The following is a 20,377-nucleotide window of genomic DNA, read 5'->3' on the forward strand; positions in this document are numbered from 1 at the left end:
TATGGCTTAGACCTATAATTAATAAATCTATGCAGAAACACTTTCATGGTGGGCTGTCTTTTGGGGCAACCTGCGGCCATGTTCCTTAGGTCGTGGTCACTTGCGTTTGGCTCAAGTATAAACAGTCTTTAATTCACACCCTTTGAGGTGACATTTCCACCTAGGCCCATACTGACCTGGGGCTATGAAGTCAGCCAATCTGGGAAAGTCTCGAAGATGCTCTGGGGAGTCCAGGGGACATGCATGTTCACCTGGGAGCAGCAGCACTGTCCTGCTGACGTGTGATGTGCCCACAGATGCACATGTATGAGTGTAGATGTGAGTGCACGTGCGCACACATGCACGCATGCACGCACGCGCGCGCGCGCGCACACACACACACACACATACCTCCTCCATCCTCATCCTAACCTCTGCTCTCATCCACACTGTTCCCAATGGCTGGCTGGGGACTGTGACACAGGACATTTTAGAGCTGAGCCTGAGCCTCGCCAGGACTCTAACTTTGAAGACAAGTACACAGTGAAGCACACTCAAAGAAAGGTGTACAGTGAATGATCATGTTTAATGTTTACAGAACAAACTTGTTCTTTACTGTGCAGTTCATTATGAACTGGAATCTCATTTAAGCCCTATAGCCAACTCTGGCCTCAAGCAGCAGCATCCATGCAGTGTGTCTCTGCCCTTTGCACGTCACAAACCCTCCCTAGGCTGAGCTTTAACTGCGGTAGTAGCCACAGCACTCACCTTAGTCCTCTTACTACACAGAGAGGACGTGACTGTCAGCTCTGCAAGTGCCAAGGGTCTGTGCTCTGGGCTCTTCCCTGGGCGGCCTGTGCTTAAGGCCGTGCAGCTTCCTGAAGGCAGAGGCTATGGGGCAACAGCAGGGCTTCTGGAGGGACAGTGCTATCCCCAAGGCATCTGTACCTACACCACCTCCTCCAAGCAGTGAGTCAGCCAGCATGGTGACAGCTGAGATGTGACCTGCTGACAGGGGACACAGCACAGCTGTGGCTTCCCTGAAAAGGCTCCTGTGGTGAATAACCTGGTGCATCATAACACAGCCCCCTTTCTGAGCAGGGGCCTGGGCTTTGGGAAGGCTGCCCCTAGAGTTTGCTGTTCTTCTGGAACTGGGCCACCAGGCTGAGGACCTGCTCAGAAGCCTTGATGTTCTTGGAGCCCAGGTAGGCGATGCTGTTGGGGCCTGTCTCCTCCAGGTAGTAGCGGTAGTTGACCATGAGGCCGCAAGAGCTGGTGAGGCCTTTCAGGCTGCTGTCGGCCATCCAGTTGATACGCCACATCACTGCCCCATTCTGCAGATGGAAGTTGGCCACTGGGTTGAGGGCGAAGCCTCGGTGCTTCTCACCATACAGGTACCAAGCACACAGTCTCATGAGCGGCCCCTGCAGCGCCTGCATCAGCTTCTCTGACTTCACCCACTCACCACTGCTCAGGAAGCCCTTAAGGCTCTCGTGAACTGGGTCGCCCGTGACCTCTGAGATTTCCTTGCACTCTGAGTCTGTGAATAGCTCGTTCCTCCCATGCTCCTTTCCCTGCACATTCAGAAGGCCCAGAAGCCACTTGGTGAATCCAGGTATAGGTGACAGGCTTGAGAAGGCCCCCAGGTGAGGAAACTCCTTCTGTACAGCAGGTAAGTGAGGGAGGGAATGCAGAGAACACATGGTCAGCAGGCTGGTACACACAGGGGACACTCTCAACATAGCCTATGCGTGCTGTTCTAGCAGCAGGCCCAGCTGACGGCACTGCTGCACTTTCCTTCAAATCATACTCATGAGGACTCTGGTGGGTGCCGAGGCCTGGAGGCATACTGCATTCCCAAGATCAGCCTACAAGCATGCTATCTCCAGCCATACCTTTGCACAGTGGTGAAGCAGGTCAGGAGTGGGCGGTTGCTTATAACCAGAGAGCTGGCTCTTGTGACAAGATATGGCCTTTGCCGTCTCTCTGCACCACATTTCTAGGAGTGTTCCAGTGGCCCAGAGCCAGGTCCTGAGGCTTGCTTGGCATACAGATGCCCAGTGATTTGTGACTGTCCAGCTCTACCTCAGTGGTGGCAGAGGAGAGACAGCAGGGCCAGGCAAAAAATGTGTTACCACACCCAGGAATAGCTTAACCACCACCATATGCATTACATAGAGATCTCATGGATGGTCTTCAGACATAAGCACTCTGTGGCTGTAAGCACAGTAAGCTCACTATGGGAAAATTCCACTGCTGTGAGAACACAGCTGAGTCCACCACATCACAGTGCCTTTGGTCTTTCTCTGCAGCTCTTCCACAGCTGAGGTGTCTGCTTTACATCCTGTATGCAAGTTTATGCTGTATACATGTTCTATCATTTAAAATCAATAGACCAGCACAGAAAGATTGGCCGGCAGTTCCCACGCTCTCCTCACAGGCACTGGGGCCTCTGAAAACCCCGGGTGAGCCCTTTGGTGCAGAAGGGCTCTGGTCTTCGGCCACCTTCAGGAGGGGCACTCAGAGGGACTTTCTGGCAGGAAGTGGCCACAGGTGACCTCTGGGTGAAGCTTCGGCTCTCTCATGAAGAGTCTTGGGTGGATCACCCAGAACTCTGGATCCTGCTCTCTCCCTGTCTTCCTAGGCTTGTGTCCCCTCCCCGTGAAGCACTCTTTAACACCATTGGCAGAGAAAGGGAGAAGGGTGTGCTTGGCTGTCTCCGGGGGATAGGAGGAGAATGATGATAAAGCAGACTCCCGGAACACCACGATCTCCAGGTCTGACTTCTGCCAGGCATGTTGGCTGTCACGCCTGTCGTCCCAGAGATTTGGGAGCTGAGATGGGAGGCTGATGAGCTCAAGGCCAGCCTGAAACACTCTGAGAGGTGCTGTCTCAAAATGAAATGTTGTGGGGAGGGGCACAGGGGCACAGGGACTGTGGCTGAAGCGCAAAGACAGCTTTGTTTACACGATCAAACCCAATTCCTGTGTCATCCAGGAGGCACCTGACTGCCCTTGGCTGTCATGAGGTCAAGTGCCCCTGTGGACTGTGCCTGAGCCACTATCAGCTGCCCAGAGTTAGATTCTCCTCACTGTGGCCACCTGGTACCCCATGCGGCGGCCGGAAAAGCTGTGTCCAAGGTAAACTGCAGCATTACTGTCTTAGGACAGACAACATGTCTATGGTGGTTTGAATAGAATAGCCCCCACAGACTCATGTGTTTGAATGCTTGGCCCATAGGGGGTGTGGTCTTGTTGGAGGAAGTGTGCCATTGTGGAGGCGGGCTTTGAGGTCTCAGATGCTCAAGCCTCTGCTGCCTGCAGATTAAGATGTGGAACTCTCAGCTGCTTCTCCAGCACCATGTTTGCTTGGACGCTGTCATGTTTCCCACCATTACGATAATGGACTAAACCTCTAAAACTGTAAGCCAGTCCCAATTAAATGTTTCCATGTTGCCACGGGCATGGTGTCTCTTCACAGCAATAAAACCTTAAGACAGTGTCCTCCCAGGCAGCAAAGAAAAGGAAATCAGACCAACACGGGCTAATCCATTTACCTTCATATTGTCTGGTCTAACCGGGGATTTCCCCTCACAAGGCCCTGAAGGCTGCAGGGAGGGAGCACGGTAGGGAGGACTGTGAACTGTACTATCTGGACTGCAGCAGCAGAGAGTGATGGGTGGCCATGTTGACATGTGTGCCCAGATGTGTGCCACCAGAAGTCCAGGCAAACAGGCAAGGTCTCTCCAGGTAGCTCACAGCCTCATGACATATGTATGCTGCACAGCAGTGAGATGCTGAACTTCCCACTCCGGCTCTCTGGGCCCTGGCCTGGCCCCTAGCACCCCATGCTGCTGGCCTCCTTCTCTTCTGTCCATCCCTTGTATCTGGATCCTGTGTCCCCAGAGAGATGGCAGGGCTCACCTGGTGTCATGACAGTGACTCATGGAGCTGGACCCCTGCCCCACCAAGCTTACCTGCAGCTCCTTGACCACTCGCTTGATGAGGAAGGTCCCGAGCTCCACGCCCTGCAGGCCCTGCTGGGTCAGACTGATGGAGTAAAAGATGGCGGCGGCGATCCTGTTCCTCTCCTCTGTGTCAGACGGCGGGCACTCCTTCACGATGCCCTGGGAAACACCAACAGTGCGCATCAGGAAGGCTCCCTGTGCACTGCTCACACAAGAGTCACCCTGTCACTAGTCACAGGACAAGTCCCACGGAGTCAAAGCACTGTAGGAGAATGTAGCCCCTCCACCCAGCCCATCTGTTTTGAAAACTGTGGCGGCAACAGTTTCATACTACCCTGCCCTGGCCACATCTGGAGACCCCATGCCAGTCCTGCTCAACCGCAGCTCCTCGGGGTAGCCGCTCACAAGGGCAATGGCCACCCGTGGGATCTCTATGTTTTCTTCTCAAGCCCACCTCCCTGCCCACTGCTATCTCTGTTCCTTTGCTCGGCTCACACATCTGTTCCAGAAGACTGCAGGCAGTACAGTGTCTGTTTCTTTCTCAAAATGTACCCTTTAAAGGATTTCCTATGTACCTCTTTAGCTCTGTGCTGGCACCCTCATGTTTCCTAAATGAAAACACATTCCCAGACACCTCCACAAAGCAAGCTAAGAAATGACTTGTGCTCTGAAGTCTCTTAGCTGACAATGACTTTATTGGCTCTCAGGTTTTACTAAATGTGTGGATTTTTTCTGGTTTTTTGTTTGTTTGTTTGTTTGTTTTTGTTTTTGAGACAGGGTGGTTCTGTGTAGCCCTGGCTGTCCTGGAACTCACTATGAAGGTCAGGCTGGCCTCTAGGTGTGTGCCATCATGCCTAGCTCACTAGTGTTTTAAGCTGATACTTTGACTTCCACACACTCATTGTTCCATACATAGGTGTGTATACACACACACACACACACACACACACATACACACACACACACACACACACACACACACACACACACACACACACACACAGTGATAGGCTCATAAGTACCTGGATGTTGCTGGAAATGTCACCAGTCAGAGCCACATGCAGAACCACCAGGGGCTCCCCAGGGGTGGAGCAATGGGAGAAGAAGTAACATCTCCGGTACGGCCCTACCCGCCGCTTCATGTCCATCCAGTTTTTCACAGGGTGCACAGCCTCACACCTGACCAAGTAATACAGAGACAAGACAGATGTGAGAATTACAAACTGACAGCTACTGAGGCCTATTCATGCTAGCTACTTCTGCTCTGCATCTTAATACCAGTTTGTCTGTTCTATCAGAGACAGGGTCTTGCTTTATAGCCCTGGATAGGCTGATACAATAACCCAGACTGACCTTGAACTTTTGATGATCCTCCTGCCTCAGCCTTCTAAATACTGGGATAGCAGGCATGTGCTGTCCAGTTCAGTACCTGTTTTCTGAGTACTTTGTGGGGCTCTTGGGTACACTTATGTAGCAGTTTCCTGGAATGTCTTGCTCCTGAACAGTATCTTTGTTTTGAGTACCTGCAGGTTGGAAGTTGTCACAGACATGAGGATAAGCCGTAGAGGCTTTGCTTTTCAAAGTTCCAGAGACCTCCGACTGTCCAGCATGATCACTAGACATCTAGAACAGCTGTTGAGGCTTTGCTTGACAAAGTTCCAGAGATCTCCGGCTGATCACCACTGCTCCTAAATGTTATGTATGGTCCAGGTGTAATCTTGTCTAGAAATCTGCTACTTCTCCTAAAACTGCTTTTTTTCTTTTTATTTCTCAGCCCTAAGGAAATTCATACAGGGAAAACTTTTTCCCACAGAGAATGTTGAAAGAGGACATCTGGCCAAAGGCTTGAGACAATGATAGAGTTGGGTTTTTTGTTTTTGTTTTTTTTCCTCTGACTGTGAGCACCCAAGCAGAAACTGCATGAAAGTTAAGACCTTGACATAACAGTACCTGGCTAGATACTGTTACCTATCAAAACGGTTCTTTAGAATCTGCTTTGAGAGCAATAGAAGGTGGGCTTGGAATGTCATGCTTTACAGATATTTTACAATAGAGGACCCCTTGGCAGTTAGCCTAGCCTCGGAGAGCACACCTGTTGGTCTGGGACTGGAAGTAAGTCAAGTTTTTTCTTTAGAGAACATTTGGCTCAAGCTATGTTGCTATGACCATCTTGTAAACACATTGGCTTTAGCCCAGGGAAATGTATGATTAAACTTTCCTGAGTATTGTTTAAAAAGTAATAATCAGGTTATGCTGACCATCGTTTGGAAATTGATTTTTGTTGTAGGTTACAGAACTTTTTGTATTTCCTTGTTACTCTGTTGATTTTTTGATTGTCCTAGTGATTGTAAAAAATGAAAAAAATTTCATGATATAATCTATAAGGAAAAAAATTGAACTTCATTTCAATAAAACCTTGGCGTTGGCCCAAGAAAAAGGGCAAACAAGAAACAGGCATGAGAGAGCAAGCTAGAGTGAGATGGGGGCCGGCAAGAGAGATAGAAAGATTGGGAACAGCAAGCAAGAAGAGAGACGGTTAGATAGAAAGACAGCAAGCAAGCGAGCGAGCAAGGAGCGAGGAGTCAGACAGCAAGTGAGACAGAGACGGAAACAGATAGTCAGAAGAGAAGTTCTCCTGGGCTTAATACCTTCAGCTTGTACCACATATGCCTGAGTCTTCAAGTATTTCTTTTGCCTCCGTTCCTCAACCTCTCCTCAGCAACTAGTTCCTCTAGCTAGTTGTTCAACCAATGGTTGGTTTCTCTTAACCAGCTGTTCACCGCCTGCTCAATTCTCCCTACCACAGATCCACTTCTCTCCTGGAGCTGGTCTTGGGGAGCAGCATTCTTTGGCGCACCTTTGTGGGGCAGACAGTAGGGTAATTAATCATAATTTATTATTACTTTTTGGCCTTTTGAGCGAGGCTTCCACTCAGAGTGCTGCAGACTCTATGGCAAGGGGCTGTCAGATCAGAAGCTGGTAATCATGGGTCAAAATGAATCTAAGGAATGGAGCATGGATATTCAGATTCTTAAGAAAACTTTAAAAACAAAGGGTATTGTGGTTCATTCTGATGCTCTGAAGGAATTCATAACTTTCATTCAAAAGGTGAGCCCATGGCTCCCAGAATCAGGTACATTAAGCCAGGAGGAATGGACAAAAGTAGGACAAAAATTAAAAAGATGGATTGTAAGCCATGCTGATGAGCCCATGCCAGAAAAATGCCTTTACACTGTGGGTAATAATTCAACAGGGAGTGAGAGCAGAAAAATTAACATTGCCTGACCTGCCAGACTTTAGTTTTCAAGAAGGCTGCTCACAAGGAGCTTAGGTTTCTGGTAAGCCTTCTGGCTCTTCTACGGAAGAGGACTTGATTGAAATCCAGCTTTTTGAACAGGATGGGAAAAGATTTGCTTTTAGCCTTTCTTCAGTTAATTTACAGAGACCTTACCAACATTGTCAGTGGAATGTTTTGCCTCAGGGCATGAAAAATAGTCCCACACTGTGCAAGAAGTTTGTGGACAAAGCTTTGTTATCTCTAAGGTAGAAGCATCCCCTTGTCCTTAATATCCACTATATGGATGATATTTTATTGGCTCACCCTAATCATGATTATTTAATGTAAGTTTTGTAGGAAATGTTCCTGGTTCTTGTAGCTTATGGACTTAAAATTGCTCCTGACAAAATTCAGCTACAACCTCCTTTCAACTACCTTGGTAGAATCATCCAGACACAGTCTATGATTCATCAGCATCTGCATTTGAGTTTTTCACACCTAAAAACTTTAAATGACTTTCAAAAGGTGCTGGGAGAGATCAATTGGATCAGACCCTTCTTAAACTTGACTAATGAGGAATTAAAAACATTATTTAATACTTTGAAAGGTCCTTCAGATCCAAGCTCCCCTCATCAATTAAGGCCAGAGGGAAAGGCTTCTTTGCAACTTGTACATCAGGAGTTAAATAAACCTCAGTTACAGAGAATTTTCCTTGCTTTGTTCTGCAAACTTTTGGTCCTGTCTACTCGCTTTACACCTACTGGGGTCACTTGGCAGGAAGGCCCTCTAGAATGGGTCCATTTGTCAGCTGCTCCAAGAAAAATATTAACTGCTTACAATACCTTGGTTGCTATGGTAATTACGAAGGCGAGGAAATGAAGTAGAGAAATATTAGGAGCAGACTTTACTTTTATCTCAGTACCTTATAATAATGAACAGTTTATTTGGCTTTTAAATATGTCAGAGGATTGGCAGTTGGCATTTCTTAATTATATAGGACAAAGTTTCATCTTCCTTGTCATCCTTTGGGGCAGTTCCTTAAATTACAAGCTGTCATCTTTCCTAGTTTTTTTCAACAACAACCAATTTCTGGTGCCATCACTGCCTTCACTGAGGGTTCAGCTTCAGGCATGGCAGTAGTGGTTACAGAGACCAAACAGTGGAAAAGCAAACTTCTTTTACTTCAGCTCAAAAGGTTGAGCTTGCTGCCACTACTGTGGCTAACTATGTGCTGTTGCTAACTATGATAAGACTCAAATTAATGACCTCTTGCTTGAACTTCAGACTTTGGTACAGACAAGAGAATCCCCCTATTTTATTACTCATCATGCCTCCCTTCTGGGACCTCTGACAGAGGGAAATCGCTTGGCAGATGAAGCTAGTAGGTTGCCTATGCCAGTACTTGCCCCATAGAGCCAGGAAGAGTTCTCATGCTTCACACCATCAAAATTCACAAGCACTGAGATGTCAGTTTCATTTGTTCAGAGAAGACAAATTGTTAAGCAGTGTCAGGCCTGTCCAACTCATCATCCAACCCAACAGTTGTGTGTAAACCCTCGAGGCTTAAGGGCTGGAGATCCGTGGCAAATGGATGTCACACATGTTCCTTCCTTTAGAAGAAACTCTTTTGTACATGTTTTTATAGATACACAGTCACAGGTGCTGATGGCCACTGCCCGTCCAGGAGACGCTTTAGAGGATTTTATACAACATTTGTTCCATTGCTTTTCTCACTTAGGAACGCCTAAACATTTAAACACAGGTAATGCTCCAGCTTATTCCAGCAAAGGTTTTGTTCTACCTGTAATCCACAGGAATTCCTTATGATCCTCAAGGACAAGCCACTGTGGAACGAGCATAGCAGACTCTTTTTTTTTTCTTTTTAGTTTTTTGAGACAGGGTTTCTCTGTGTAGCCTTGGCTGTCCTGGACTCACTTTGTAGACCAGGCTGGCCTCGAACTCACAGTGATCCGCCTGCCTCTGCCTCCTGAGTGTTGGGATTAAAGGTGTGCGACACCATGCCCGGCTTCTATACATCAGACTCTTAAGGCCCAAATAATGAAATTAAAAAATGGTGATTTGCATTTTTATTCCCCAGCTCATATTTTGGCACATTCCATCTTCGTTTTAAATTATTTAAACAAGGGAGGAGATGGCTTAAGTGCCATGGAAAGACATTGGGGACAACAAAATGAAAATAAACCTAAAGTTCTGTGGAAAGATTTGGTAACTTCACAATGGAAAGGACCAGACGTCTTACTAATGAGTGAGCGAGGAGATGTCTGTGTTTTCCCAACAGATGTTGAAGCACCAATCTGGATCCCAAACCACCCCATCCAACCAGTGACAGAACTTAAAGCGCCCATCGAAAAAGAGAAGAAAGATCCAGGGTAGAAAGACACCACCTCACTCCACAGCTAACATGGCTTCATCCTCCTCATTGGAATGGTTTGCAGATCATGCATTGGCTGTACCATTTCCTCAGTTAAAGTGGGAAGAGCAGAAATATATCCCAGTTGCAGCAGCCACACGTGATGATCTGAGTCCTGCATGGGGTCAGCTCAGGGCCTTGGCTAGTGGAGCCCAGATCCTGGTTTCTACTGACAACCTCCCTGCATCCCCACAGAATTTGTTTGTGGGCATACTTGCTCTTTTGGCAGTAGAGGTATGTTTTTCTTGCTTTCCTATGGCCAATGCTAAGGAATTTGGAAATTCTTTGTCTTATTGGATTTATATACCTGATCCTCCCATACGTCATGTGGCTACACGAGATACTGACCTAATTAAAGTCACTGCTGACAAGGTTGACTTGCTGGGTAGAGAGAGTAACAACTATTTAACTCAGCGGTCAGAAAGTAATTTTACTTTTGAGGGCTTTGCTCCCTCACGGCCCATTTGCTTTACAGCTGGAGAAGTAACTCAAGATAGTTTCATGCTGAAGGAACATACCTCAGTAGCTGCTTCTCCTTCTCCTTCTCAGGATCATGAGATTCCAAGAGATGTATGTTTCTTAAATTACATTTACCTCAGGTTTACAATGATGCTCATTTTGAATGGGCTTCGAAACCTTTGCCTAGGACACTGTCTCATTGTCCTATACCATTTAGTATAGATAGTTAGTATCTGAGGGAGGATACTCAAAATGGTTTTCATGTGGTTTCCCCCCATGCTGTGGTGTATATACTCCCTTTAATAATTCTGATTTATAGCTCTGGGATTGGTCAGTTTCAAGACCAAGAACATGAACTTCAATGGCTATGTGCTGTTGAAAATGTGAGACCTTGGTTCTCCCCAGGATGGGTGACTCTAATGATTGGAAAGAGAGAGCTGCCCTTGCAAGATAATTTGTCTTTTTGCAGCTACTGAAAAAGTGTCCCTTGTCCAGTACAGAGCTAATATGACAAGGGAACCAGTTATTGCTTATGTTTCCTCCCCATTTTCCATCTTACATAAAGGAACAGATGCAATTTTACATTTCAAAAAAAGAAATGAAGGTGTCTGTCATATTTCTAGTAAGGGATGTGTTTTGACTAACTACATCACTGAAACTGGTCAGGACACCTTTACACTGTTAAAGCAATCCCCCTGTGTTTTCTGCCTGTGAGCATCACTGGGTCTTGGTTTAGCAATCCTGGAATTGAGGCACTACATAGACCTACTTCATCTTTAAAGTGAGCAAGAAGATTTGTGGCTTCTCTTATTTTAGGAATTTCAGCACCGATAGCCCCTATCTCCAGCTCTGCTGTTGCCACCACGTCACTTATTAAGGAAGTCTATACAGCCCATTATGTAGATCAGCTATCTACAAATGTCTCCCTGGCATTATTTTATCAGGAAAACATTGATAGAGAACTTCAGGATAGAGTCAGCACTCTTGAGGAGGCAGCTTTATGGGAAATCATCTTCAGAACATCAAGGTTAGATTAGCAGTTCCATGCCATTCAATGTTTACATGGATTTGCAAAACTCCATTACAATATAATGAATCAGAACATGAATAGATACGTGCACAGAGCCATATTAAAGGACTCTGGAATCATTCTGATTTGGGAGCTAATCCTGATGTACTTCATAGAAGGATAATTAACATTGGTAGCTCACATTTAGGCTCTGCCTCTCACGAGGAGGTGGCTACTGCATTTTCCTCTGCACTGGATAGCCTTCTTTCTGCATCCTCACACAATCTGATGTTAGTTCATGGTACACTTGGGCTATTCTTACTCTTGTCATCTGTCTTCCAGTCTTCATCCGCCATCTCCAAAAAGCCAAGGATGCCTTGACAATGGACCTGAAGACCACTGAATTATTACAGAAAAGAGGGAGGAAGTAGATGTCCGCATTGCAAACACTGGTGGTCACGCCTGTCTCTGGCCTCGTCCCACATGCTCTTGCTGCCAGCATGGGGAGGAACAGCGCATACTACCAAGGCTTACATCCCAGGATGCTCTCTAGCCTTCGAGTCTATGGGCCAGTGAGCAGTGTGGGCAGGACAGCAGGTCACGTGCTGCACTGTACCTGGGACATGCTGGGATTATGCCAAGAGGGCATTCAACATCTAGATGAGACAGGACTGTTCTGACCACTGATGCCAATGCTTATTTTAACCAGTCCCCACAGCTTTGGTGATGGGCCACTTGCTTTAAGTAACAGGGTGTGACACCCTGGGTGACCAGTCGGTCAGGGTCTTCCTGGGGTACACCTCCATCTTCACCCTCCCTGTGATAATAGCCCAGCACCCATACATTCAGCGTGTTCATGTATCGGGGAAATACAACCTATGCAGACCAGGACTGCTATACTCACTCGCTGATCTTCTGAAGCACCTCACAGGGTGAGTGCCAGGTGACCCGCTCCAGGCTCAGGAAGCCAGAGGAGAACCACTCAGACAGCATGCTCTTTAGCACTCCATTCATCTCCTGGACAAGAGAGAGGAAGGCAGGGGTCAGGGGAGCAAGTGTCTGTCCTGGAGTCTATCTACCCTTCCATAGCCTGGTGTCATGGAGTCCACAGGCACACTGCCAGCTAAGCTCTTGGCTATGGAATCAGTGTGTACTGCACACGACAGTACCCATGGTCTGTCTTCTGGCTACTGGGCTGTCGGCAGGAGCTCTGTAATGGTGTTGGGAGCCTTAAATGACACCAAGGACATGGCTTTTGCTGATCCTTTTCTTTCATCTTTTCCACTGTGAGTTGAGTAGCCAGGATGGAAGGTTTTGGAGCAGCCACAGTAGGCCAAGGGTAATTGTGACGGTTTTCAGGGCAGACCAGTAAGCCCCAATGTAGGACATCAAAGGGCGGGCCTGGCCTGGGGCTGCTTCACTCCAGACTTTGACCTGAGTCACCTACTTCTTGCTACACAGGCCTCTGTGCCTCTGGATCTACTCCTCACAGGTGAATTCCACTTTGACAGACAGAATGGAAAACATTCGAGTGCATCTGGCACTGAGGTGCCCTCCACACACCCTGTCAGGTTCAATGCATGTGTGACCTGCGTTTATGAAAGTTAGTTTTATCACAGCTATAAAAACTATACAATGCATCTTAACTCTTGGTAAAAGATGAAAGGTCTCCAACTTGGGTGACCTGGGCAGAAGCTGCAGGAAAGGGGAGGGTGGTGGCTCTAGAGAAAAGCCTTTACATAAATATATGACATTTCCATCCATAGAGTTAAGTACCAGGACACAGAGGAGGCACAGTTCTGTCCTGTGGGGCTTCACAGGGTGGGGAGTACAAACCCAGGACCTAAGGTGAGGAAGGTGAGTGGCAGGGCTGCCCACAGCTATCAGGCTCATGGCAGAGTGTGAGAAGAGCTGGAAGCGCCTGCATGCGGGGTGCATGACAAGTCAATGCAGGCCTGGAAAAGAGGCTGGGTGGGAGCTGTGCAGGTCCTTTACCTTAGGTTCTCAGTCTCATTTCCTTTACTTAGAGAAGGCTCTGCAGGGCGCAGTCCACCTTAGGCAAAGCATCCATCCACATACCAATACGAGTAAGAAAGAGGTGTTGAGAGTGGTGCCTAGGGAGCCGCAGGCTGGAGACACTGGGCTGAGAGATGGCTCAGTGGGTAAAGCGCTTCCCATTCTCAAGTACAAGGATTTGAGTGGATCTGCAGAACCTGTGAGTGCAAGCTGGCCACATGGCCCGTGTGCCTGCAGCCACTGCACTAGGGAGAGATGGGAGGTGGAGTCAAGAGGGGACCTGGGAGCCTCAGGCCTGTAGCACTCACAGTGGTGAACAAGAGGCTTATCTTAAACAAGATAGAAGCCAAAGCTGATACCCACGGCTGTCCTCTGACTGTGTGTGCATGTGCACTCACAACACACACACACACACACACACACACACGATTAAAAAAACAGCTGGGCATGCTGGTGGTACACACCTTTGATGCCAGCACTCAGGAGGTAGAAGCATCTCTATGACTTTGAGGCCAGCCTGTCTCCAAAGCAAAACAATCCAGCAAGCCCTTGCATACTCTGCACCTGACTATGATGGCTCTTCATGGTCCTGAGGCCCTCCCCAGTTGTAAAGCTGAGAAGAGCCAACTCTACCCCAGGAAGAAGGCAAGCACATTCTATACCCGCCTCTGGGGCTCATGGATCTGCTTCTGTGCCCCTCACTGTGGGGCTGGAACAGGCTGGCTGCTCCTCATTGTGGGGATGGAAGAGGCTGGCTGCTCCTCACTGTGGGGATGGAGCAGGCTGGCTGCACAGGCGTGAGGAGCTACATTCTGACACTCAGGGCAGAAGGCCAGGAAGCCTGGCTCCATTGATGGCGGCTCTCCTCTGGAAGCCTCTTCTATTTTGGGCTGCTGACAGACACAACATGTGATGTTGGACACAGAAGCAGGGAATGTGGGCTAAAGGTGAGAAGTCTCACCATGTAATTCTAAAACAGCTGTTCCAGTGGGAAGTAACCACAGCAAATGGCCAGGTCACCAGGTCACAGACGGAAAGCGACAATAGTCTCTCATGCTTTCTGCTCACTCACACAGCAGTTATGAGCCCTAGCAAAAGCTGAGGAGCCTGGGAACCCCAAGAACCTTGCTATCCTTCCTCCAGTGCCTGCTTGGCTCTCAGAGGCTGCTCTTTTCTCAGCAGAATGCTCTCCTGGCCTCTCTTCTGAGATGCTTGGCTTTATAAGTGGCCTCTTTGGGGCATGCTTTGCCTTGCACAGAAGCCCAGAGCTGGGAGGGAGGTGAAGCTGTTGTCAGGGAAGGAGGGCAGGGCCACAAGGAGTACCCTTCCAGATCATGGGGCCATGGCGGTAGGGGAAGGGCAGCTGATAAACTGCAATCTTTGTTCCTATCAAAAAATAAACTTTGCTATAACACAGAAAAGCACAAAATTAGCACAGAACGTATTAGAACACAGAGTTGCTAGAGTGCTCAGACTCCACCGTCTAACAGGCAGAGGCTGGCCAGCAGCACCGTGCATGGTGGCTGTGTGGGAGACGGTGGGCAGTTTCCTTCCTCTGACTCTCTTGCTGGCAAGGGTTACTACCTCCTGTCTTATGAAGCCGATGCTCAACCTGCTTGTCTGGAATCCTTTTGGGGGCTGTAACTGCCAACTGCTAAACAGCACTTGACTGTCCTTCCCTTCACTGCGTTTCTACCTGTAAGAAATAACCATGTGGGATGCTGCAAGTGTGTGAAAAAACCCAAATGCCTGGCAACCCCACCCAGTGGGTACTTCCCCTGGCATCCTCCCATACACCCACAGATACAGCCTGAGGCAGACCCTGGCCACTGTCTTCTGTTGAGGACTCAGCTCCTGCTAGGAATCCCTATCTGTCGGATATTGAGTATCGCTCCTTACACTGCTCCCTGATCACCTAAGACCATACTAGAGAGGAAACTGATGGCTCAGATCTGAACTGGTGCCTCTTTCAGCCCAGAGCCCTTGGTGGCCATCTCCAGAAAACCACCAAGCTAATCACCACGAAGAGCCTTTGAACTCAGAAGCTTTTTTTGTTTTTAAAACAACACTGTTTAACTTGTAACCAAGGGGAACTTTCCCTGGCATGGTAACACTGCTTTTAGGATTTTATATTAGTCCCCACACTGAATAATCCTTTCACGTCCTTTTTTTCTATGGGTTAACATTTTGGCTTTTTGAGGCAGGGTCTTATGTAGCCCAGGCTGACTTCTTACTATGTCGCTCCCCTGAGATCAGCATCAGCTGGCAGCTTCACTTCATGGCACAGCCCCAGAGCCCTGTGAAGCCCAGGAACTTAGTACAATCGTCTAAAGCACGGCACACGGACAACAGCAAGCACCGGTGTGTCTCCTCACTCAGAGCTTCTTCTACTACATCTTGGGAAACACATGGAGTCAGCGTGTGCTTGGGGGCTGGCATTTGCCACTTATCCTAAGGTGATGGCACCACCCAGGGTTCAAAGAGACCTGAAGTCACATGATGGGAGACCTCAGAAGCAAGCTCAGAATGACTGTCTATCTGTAACCAAGTGTCCAGAAAATACAAAGGTTAACAGGGGCCAGGCAAGTTGCATGCCTGTTAACCAGTAGTTCTGAGATCTGAGAACTCTCAGCACTGGGCACACTGCTGTCCTACTTAGCTTCAGTTGTTAACTTGACACACTTTTGAAGAGGGAAACTCCACCGAGGAGCCGCCTCCATCACACTGTAAGTGGGACATTTTCTGGATTGATGATTGACATGGAGGGCCTAGCTCACTGTGGGCGGTGATTCCTCTGGGCATTTTAAGGCCCTCGTGGAGCGTGCCTGTAATCCCAGCATTCAGGGAGGCAGAGGCAGGTGGATATCTGTGAGTTCCAGGCCAGCCTGGTCTACTAAAAAGTGAGTTCAGGACAGCCGAGGCGACACAGACAAACCCTGTCTCAGCATCTACATGGCAACTCACAACAGCTGCAACTTGAGTCCCAGGGGATCTGATGCCCTCTTCTGGCCTCTGTATGCACACGGTGCACATACATACATGCAAACAAAACACTGGTACACATAATCTTTAAAAGAAAGGTCAGTGTATCGGTGCCCTCTGTCAGCTGGCACTGAGGTGGGACAGGAATACCCCCAGGGTTGACTGAGCAGTCCACCCAATCTAACAGGGTGAGTCCCAAGTCTCAGTGAGAGACCCTGCCTCAAAAACTAAGGTGCACAGCCTCTCAGGATGATGCTCAAGGCAGACTGCTGTCCTCTGCATGCCTGAGCACATGCACATGTACACCCCCGCCTCAGTTCTTCTAGTGGTAGGCGACAACACCATATTCTGACTGACAAACGCTAGGGAGAGGAATAAAAATCCCTATTCTCAAAGTGATTTAACTGGTGCTGGAGAGGTGGCTCAGAGGTTAAGAGTACCAACTGCTCCTTTAGAGGTCCTGAGTTCAATTCCTAGCAACCACATGATGGCTCACAACCATCTATAATGTGATCTAATGCCCTCTTCTGGCCTGCAACAGATGTAAATGCAAACAGAGCATTGTATACATAATCATAAATAAATCTTTTTAAAAAATGATTTAACTGATAAACGATTATAGAACCATGTGAAGGATAAAGCAATTGATTGGCTTAACTGTGTACAGTTAAACATGGCAATTACCTTGGATCTAGGTGGAGAAACACACAAGGCCTCCAACGTGTTTACCATGTGGAAGGGCAAAGGTCAGGCAGTGATGATATAATGACTCCTGGCTTGCAGTAGGCAATGCCTTGCTCCTTCACGTGGAGGACAATCAGGGCTAAAAAACCAAGGGGATTTGTATGCATCATGTCTAAGTGTGGCTCGCTTCTGACTGCCAGATACAAGCTCCTCCCCAAAGTCAGTCTCAATGTTACAGTGTCAGTGACGGTGAAGAGCTACTAAGAGCTCTGGCTGGTAAAGGAGCGTCCAGAGTCAGAGCCCCTGGAACTGGATGGGGCATTAGACACCATCCAAGCAGGACTGCTGTTTCGCTTTGTGGCTGGTCGTGGGTTTCTCAGGTCCTTCCTGGCCTGGCATGAAGCAGCCTGACCTCAAACAAACCTGCCTCCCTGGAGCCTATCTCTAGGACTCAGGCGTCATTTTACTATACAGGAGATTTAGGACAAGGTTCCAGGTTTCAAAGAACCATCCTTTAGTTGTGGAGCACGGAATAGAAAAGAGCAGCCACTCAGACTATGACAGAGCCTGGAACAAGGTATTACAGAAATCAAGACTGATCTTTTAATATCCAATGAACACCTTAAAAATAAACCAGCTTTCATATGCACTGTTGTCACTCATCTTGACCCCTGAACTACACCCAAGGCTAAGCAACCAAAGAAAAAAGTCCCGAGTAAACCCTCACATAGCATGTTGGTGGGCAGTGCAAAGGAGCCTGGCCTGGGGATGGGTATCAGAAACATACGGATTTGCTCTGAGGTCTGGGACAACTCATCACCTAGCATGCCATGTCCTTCATTGTAAAGGGGAAACATGTCACCTGAAACAGAGGAATGGTTGTTTTAGAGTTTTTAAGTGGGTCTGAACAAAATCACGCCGCTCTTTGGCTTTGCAAAAAGTAGACAAAGCTTTGAGTACCAAATACCTCTGAAATGGTCGTATCACTGTGCACGAACTCAGAGTCAGGTGAGTGCTCCCTGCTACGGAATATTAAGGGCATAAAGGGGATGGGAGCTATACTTGGCTATCTTTTGGGTTACAGCTATGTAAATCTCCCCGTTATCTGTATGCTCGCTGGGGTAAGCAGCTGACTAGCTCAAAGTACTCCAAAGTAAACTTCGGCTCACTGTGTCTAGGGCTGAGCTCGGGGTCACATCTCCTGTGCAGAAAGAAGGTTGGAGGCTTTGGGGAATCAGACTGGTGACCTTCACTTGCGGCCATCTTTGTGCATTTCACCTAACCTGTTAGGGCAACGGGGCACTCGCGGTGGGTGCCCAAACTCTGGCCAATGCCGTGCCCCATCTTTGTTCAGGTAGAGCACAGTTTAAACCAGAGCTGTTTTGGAGTAAGAGCAACGGGTGCCACACCTGACAGTCACCCAGAGGATAGCGCTCCATACCACGCAGTAAGCACTGTGTACCTGAGGCCGGTGAGGTGGCACTGGAGGGGTGTGTGCAGGGGCTTGGAAAGCGGGGAAGAAGGGGCAGGGTCCCGGGGTGGTGGTGGCGGGAACCCCGGGGTCGCGGCGGCCCAGGTGGGGCCTTACCCTGACGTGCGGCCCTTCCACCAGCTTGAGGGCTTGCGCCTCCAGCAGATCGGCTCGCAGCTGCACCAGGAAGCGCACGCCGCCATCTAGCTTGCTGATGTGGTGGAAGAGGCCGCGGTAGCGCGGCACGAGCGCGTAGCGCAGCCGGTCCTCGGCCTGCAGCAGCACGGCCACCTCGCGCGACTGCTGGCGCAGCTGCAGCACCCCGGCGCTCTGCTCGGCCACCTGGCCGTGGTCCACTCCGAAGCCCTGCGCCAGGCGGCCGAGCAGCTCGGCACGCTGGGCCGTCTCGGCCAGGCCGCCGTAGAAGCTCACGAAGTCGGCGCACTGGCCCTCGGCGGGCGCCGGCGTCTTCTCGCGCAGCTCGTAGGCCGGCGTGGGTGGCACGGCTCGCCGCAGCAGCTCGTCCATGGCGCCAGCCGGGAACCCGCTGCACAGCCTAGGTGCCCGAGGCCCCGGCGGCCGCGGCGGGTACCGCGGTGGGAACAGGCGCCGAGCTTTCAGGCTTGGCCCGAGGCCTCTCATGACAGCTCGCAACAGCTGCTAACAGGAGACGCTACCGGAAAGCAGCCCCTGCAGCACTTCCGGTTTCGGCTTCCGATGCCTCCCCTGTTCCATTGGTCGAGGCGGAAAGACGGACGGGGGCATCAGCCAATCGGGTGGAGGAACTGCGGGGCGGGGCTAGGCAGTTTTCCCAGGCTAGAAGCCAAATGTAGCCAAAGGTCCCGGGAACCCTGTGTCCTCAGGGGGCCTGACTCGCCCCCTTGGCCTGCATCCTGACACCTGTCCTGAGAGTCATTCTCTCAGCCCCTTGCCTCTTCCCACTATGCACGCGCTTTTCTTCATCTGAGTGCTTGTCATCTCAGCTGCTCTGGGGACAATGCTGTGCACGCTGGTTCCTGGGCTATAGTTTGGATCCGGTGTGGGCGAGGAGCTGAGAAATTTGTGTTTGCGTGATGAACAAGAAGCTCCTAGGGATGGGGATTACTCAGTTGGTAAAATGCTTGAGAACTTGAGTTCATGTCCAGAACCCGTGGGAAAACGCTTGTAATCCCAGTGCGGCGTGGTGGTGGCGGTGGTGGCGGCGGCGGTGGTGGTGGTGCTGGTGGTGGTGATGGTGACAGCGAGATGGAGTCAGGAGGATTCCTGGGACTCCCTTTCTGACCAGTCCAGCTTACATGGCGAGTCCAGGCTAGCCAGAGACCCTATCTCCAAAACCAAACCAAACCAAACAAATAAAAGTAATCAGGTGGCTATCGCCCAATACCCGAGGCGTCTTCTGGCTTTCAGAACCACACGTGCGTACAAGCAAATGCATAGGGACACATGAAACGCTCAGAGTAATTCTCTGGCTTGACATTTTGTTGAGCCTGCCTAGGCACTCACCGGCCCCATGTCTAGGGTCGCACCCAGAGAGGACGCCAGAGACCCAGCCTATGCTTCGAGCTGCACCCTGGAGAGCTTCTGGTCATGCCGCCAATGGGTACATCCTAAGAATCTGTTCTCCACCAGCCTCCTTGCTGGGCCTCCTTCATTCGCTCAACAGAACGTTATTCCAGGCCGCACACTAGGCTTGCATTTGAAATGCTTCCCCGCCCCCTTCCCCCCCTGCCCCGCCCCCTCTCATTCAGTTTACAGTCTGAAGAGGAGACACGTTAAAGTAACTACAAAAAAGGAGCAGAATGCTGGAGCAGCCGCTCTATGGATTCAGCTCGTTATGACCAGAGTCATCTTGAATCCAGACTGTCGTGAAACCACGGGCTGTCTCTGATGCATGGTTTCACTTCAGGCTATAGAGAGAGAGATCATACTCTGAGAATGATCTGTGGGACCTTAGGATCGGATCCAGGCTCCACCCTGTGCCTGTAAGATGAGCCTGGGGGATGTCACTTCATCCCTACCCTGCCTGTGGCTTTCTTTCTGACCCATACAGTGCGGTCCAGTTGGATTTTCTGTCTTCCAAGGCTACACATTTATTAGTAAGT

The 20,377-nt window shown here is 49.4% G+C and overlaps 1 protein-coding gene across 1 annotated transcript; it reads right to left on the reverse strand.

Moving 5' to 3' along the window:
* Nucleotides 1-546: 546 nt before the first annotated feature.
* On the reverse strand, nucleotides 547-18,975 carry MLYCD (malonyl-CoA decarboxylase). The gene is made up of 5 exons (XM_084757498.1): nucleotides 18,393-18,975; nucleotides 12,027-12,139; nucleotides 4,969-5,125; nucleotides 3,956-4,105; nucleotides 547-1,640 (listed from the first exon to the last, which is right to left on the reverse strand). Exons 1-5 carry the CDS (start codon nucleotides 18,915-18,917, stop codon nucleotides 1,107-1,109), a joined length of 1,479 nt encoding a protein of 492 aa, XP_084613624.1. The 5' UTR covers nucleotides 18,918-18,975; the 3' UTR covers nucleotides 547-1,106.
* Nucleotides 18,976-20,377: the final 1,402 nt, after the last annotated feature.

The sequence above is a fragment of the Acomys minous genome (genome assembly GCF_964271855.1).
Source record: "Acomys minous genome assembly, chromosome: 14".
In the NCBI taxonomy this organism is placed as follows: domain Eukaryota; kingdom Metazoa; phylum Chordata; class Mammalia; order Rodentia; family Muridae; genus Acomys; species Acomys minous.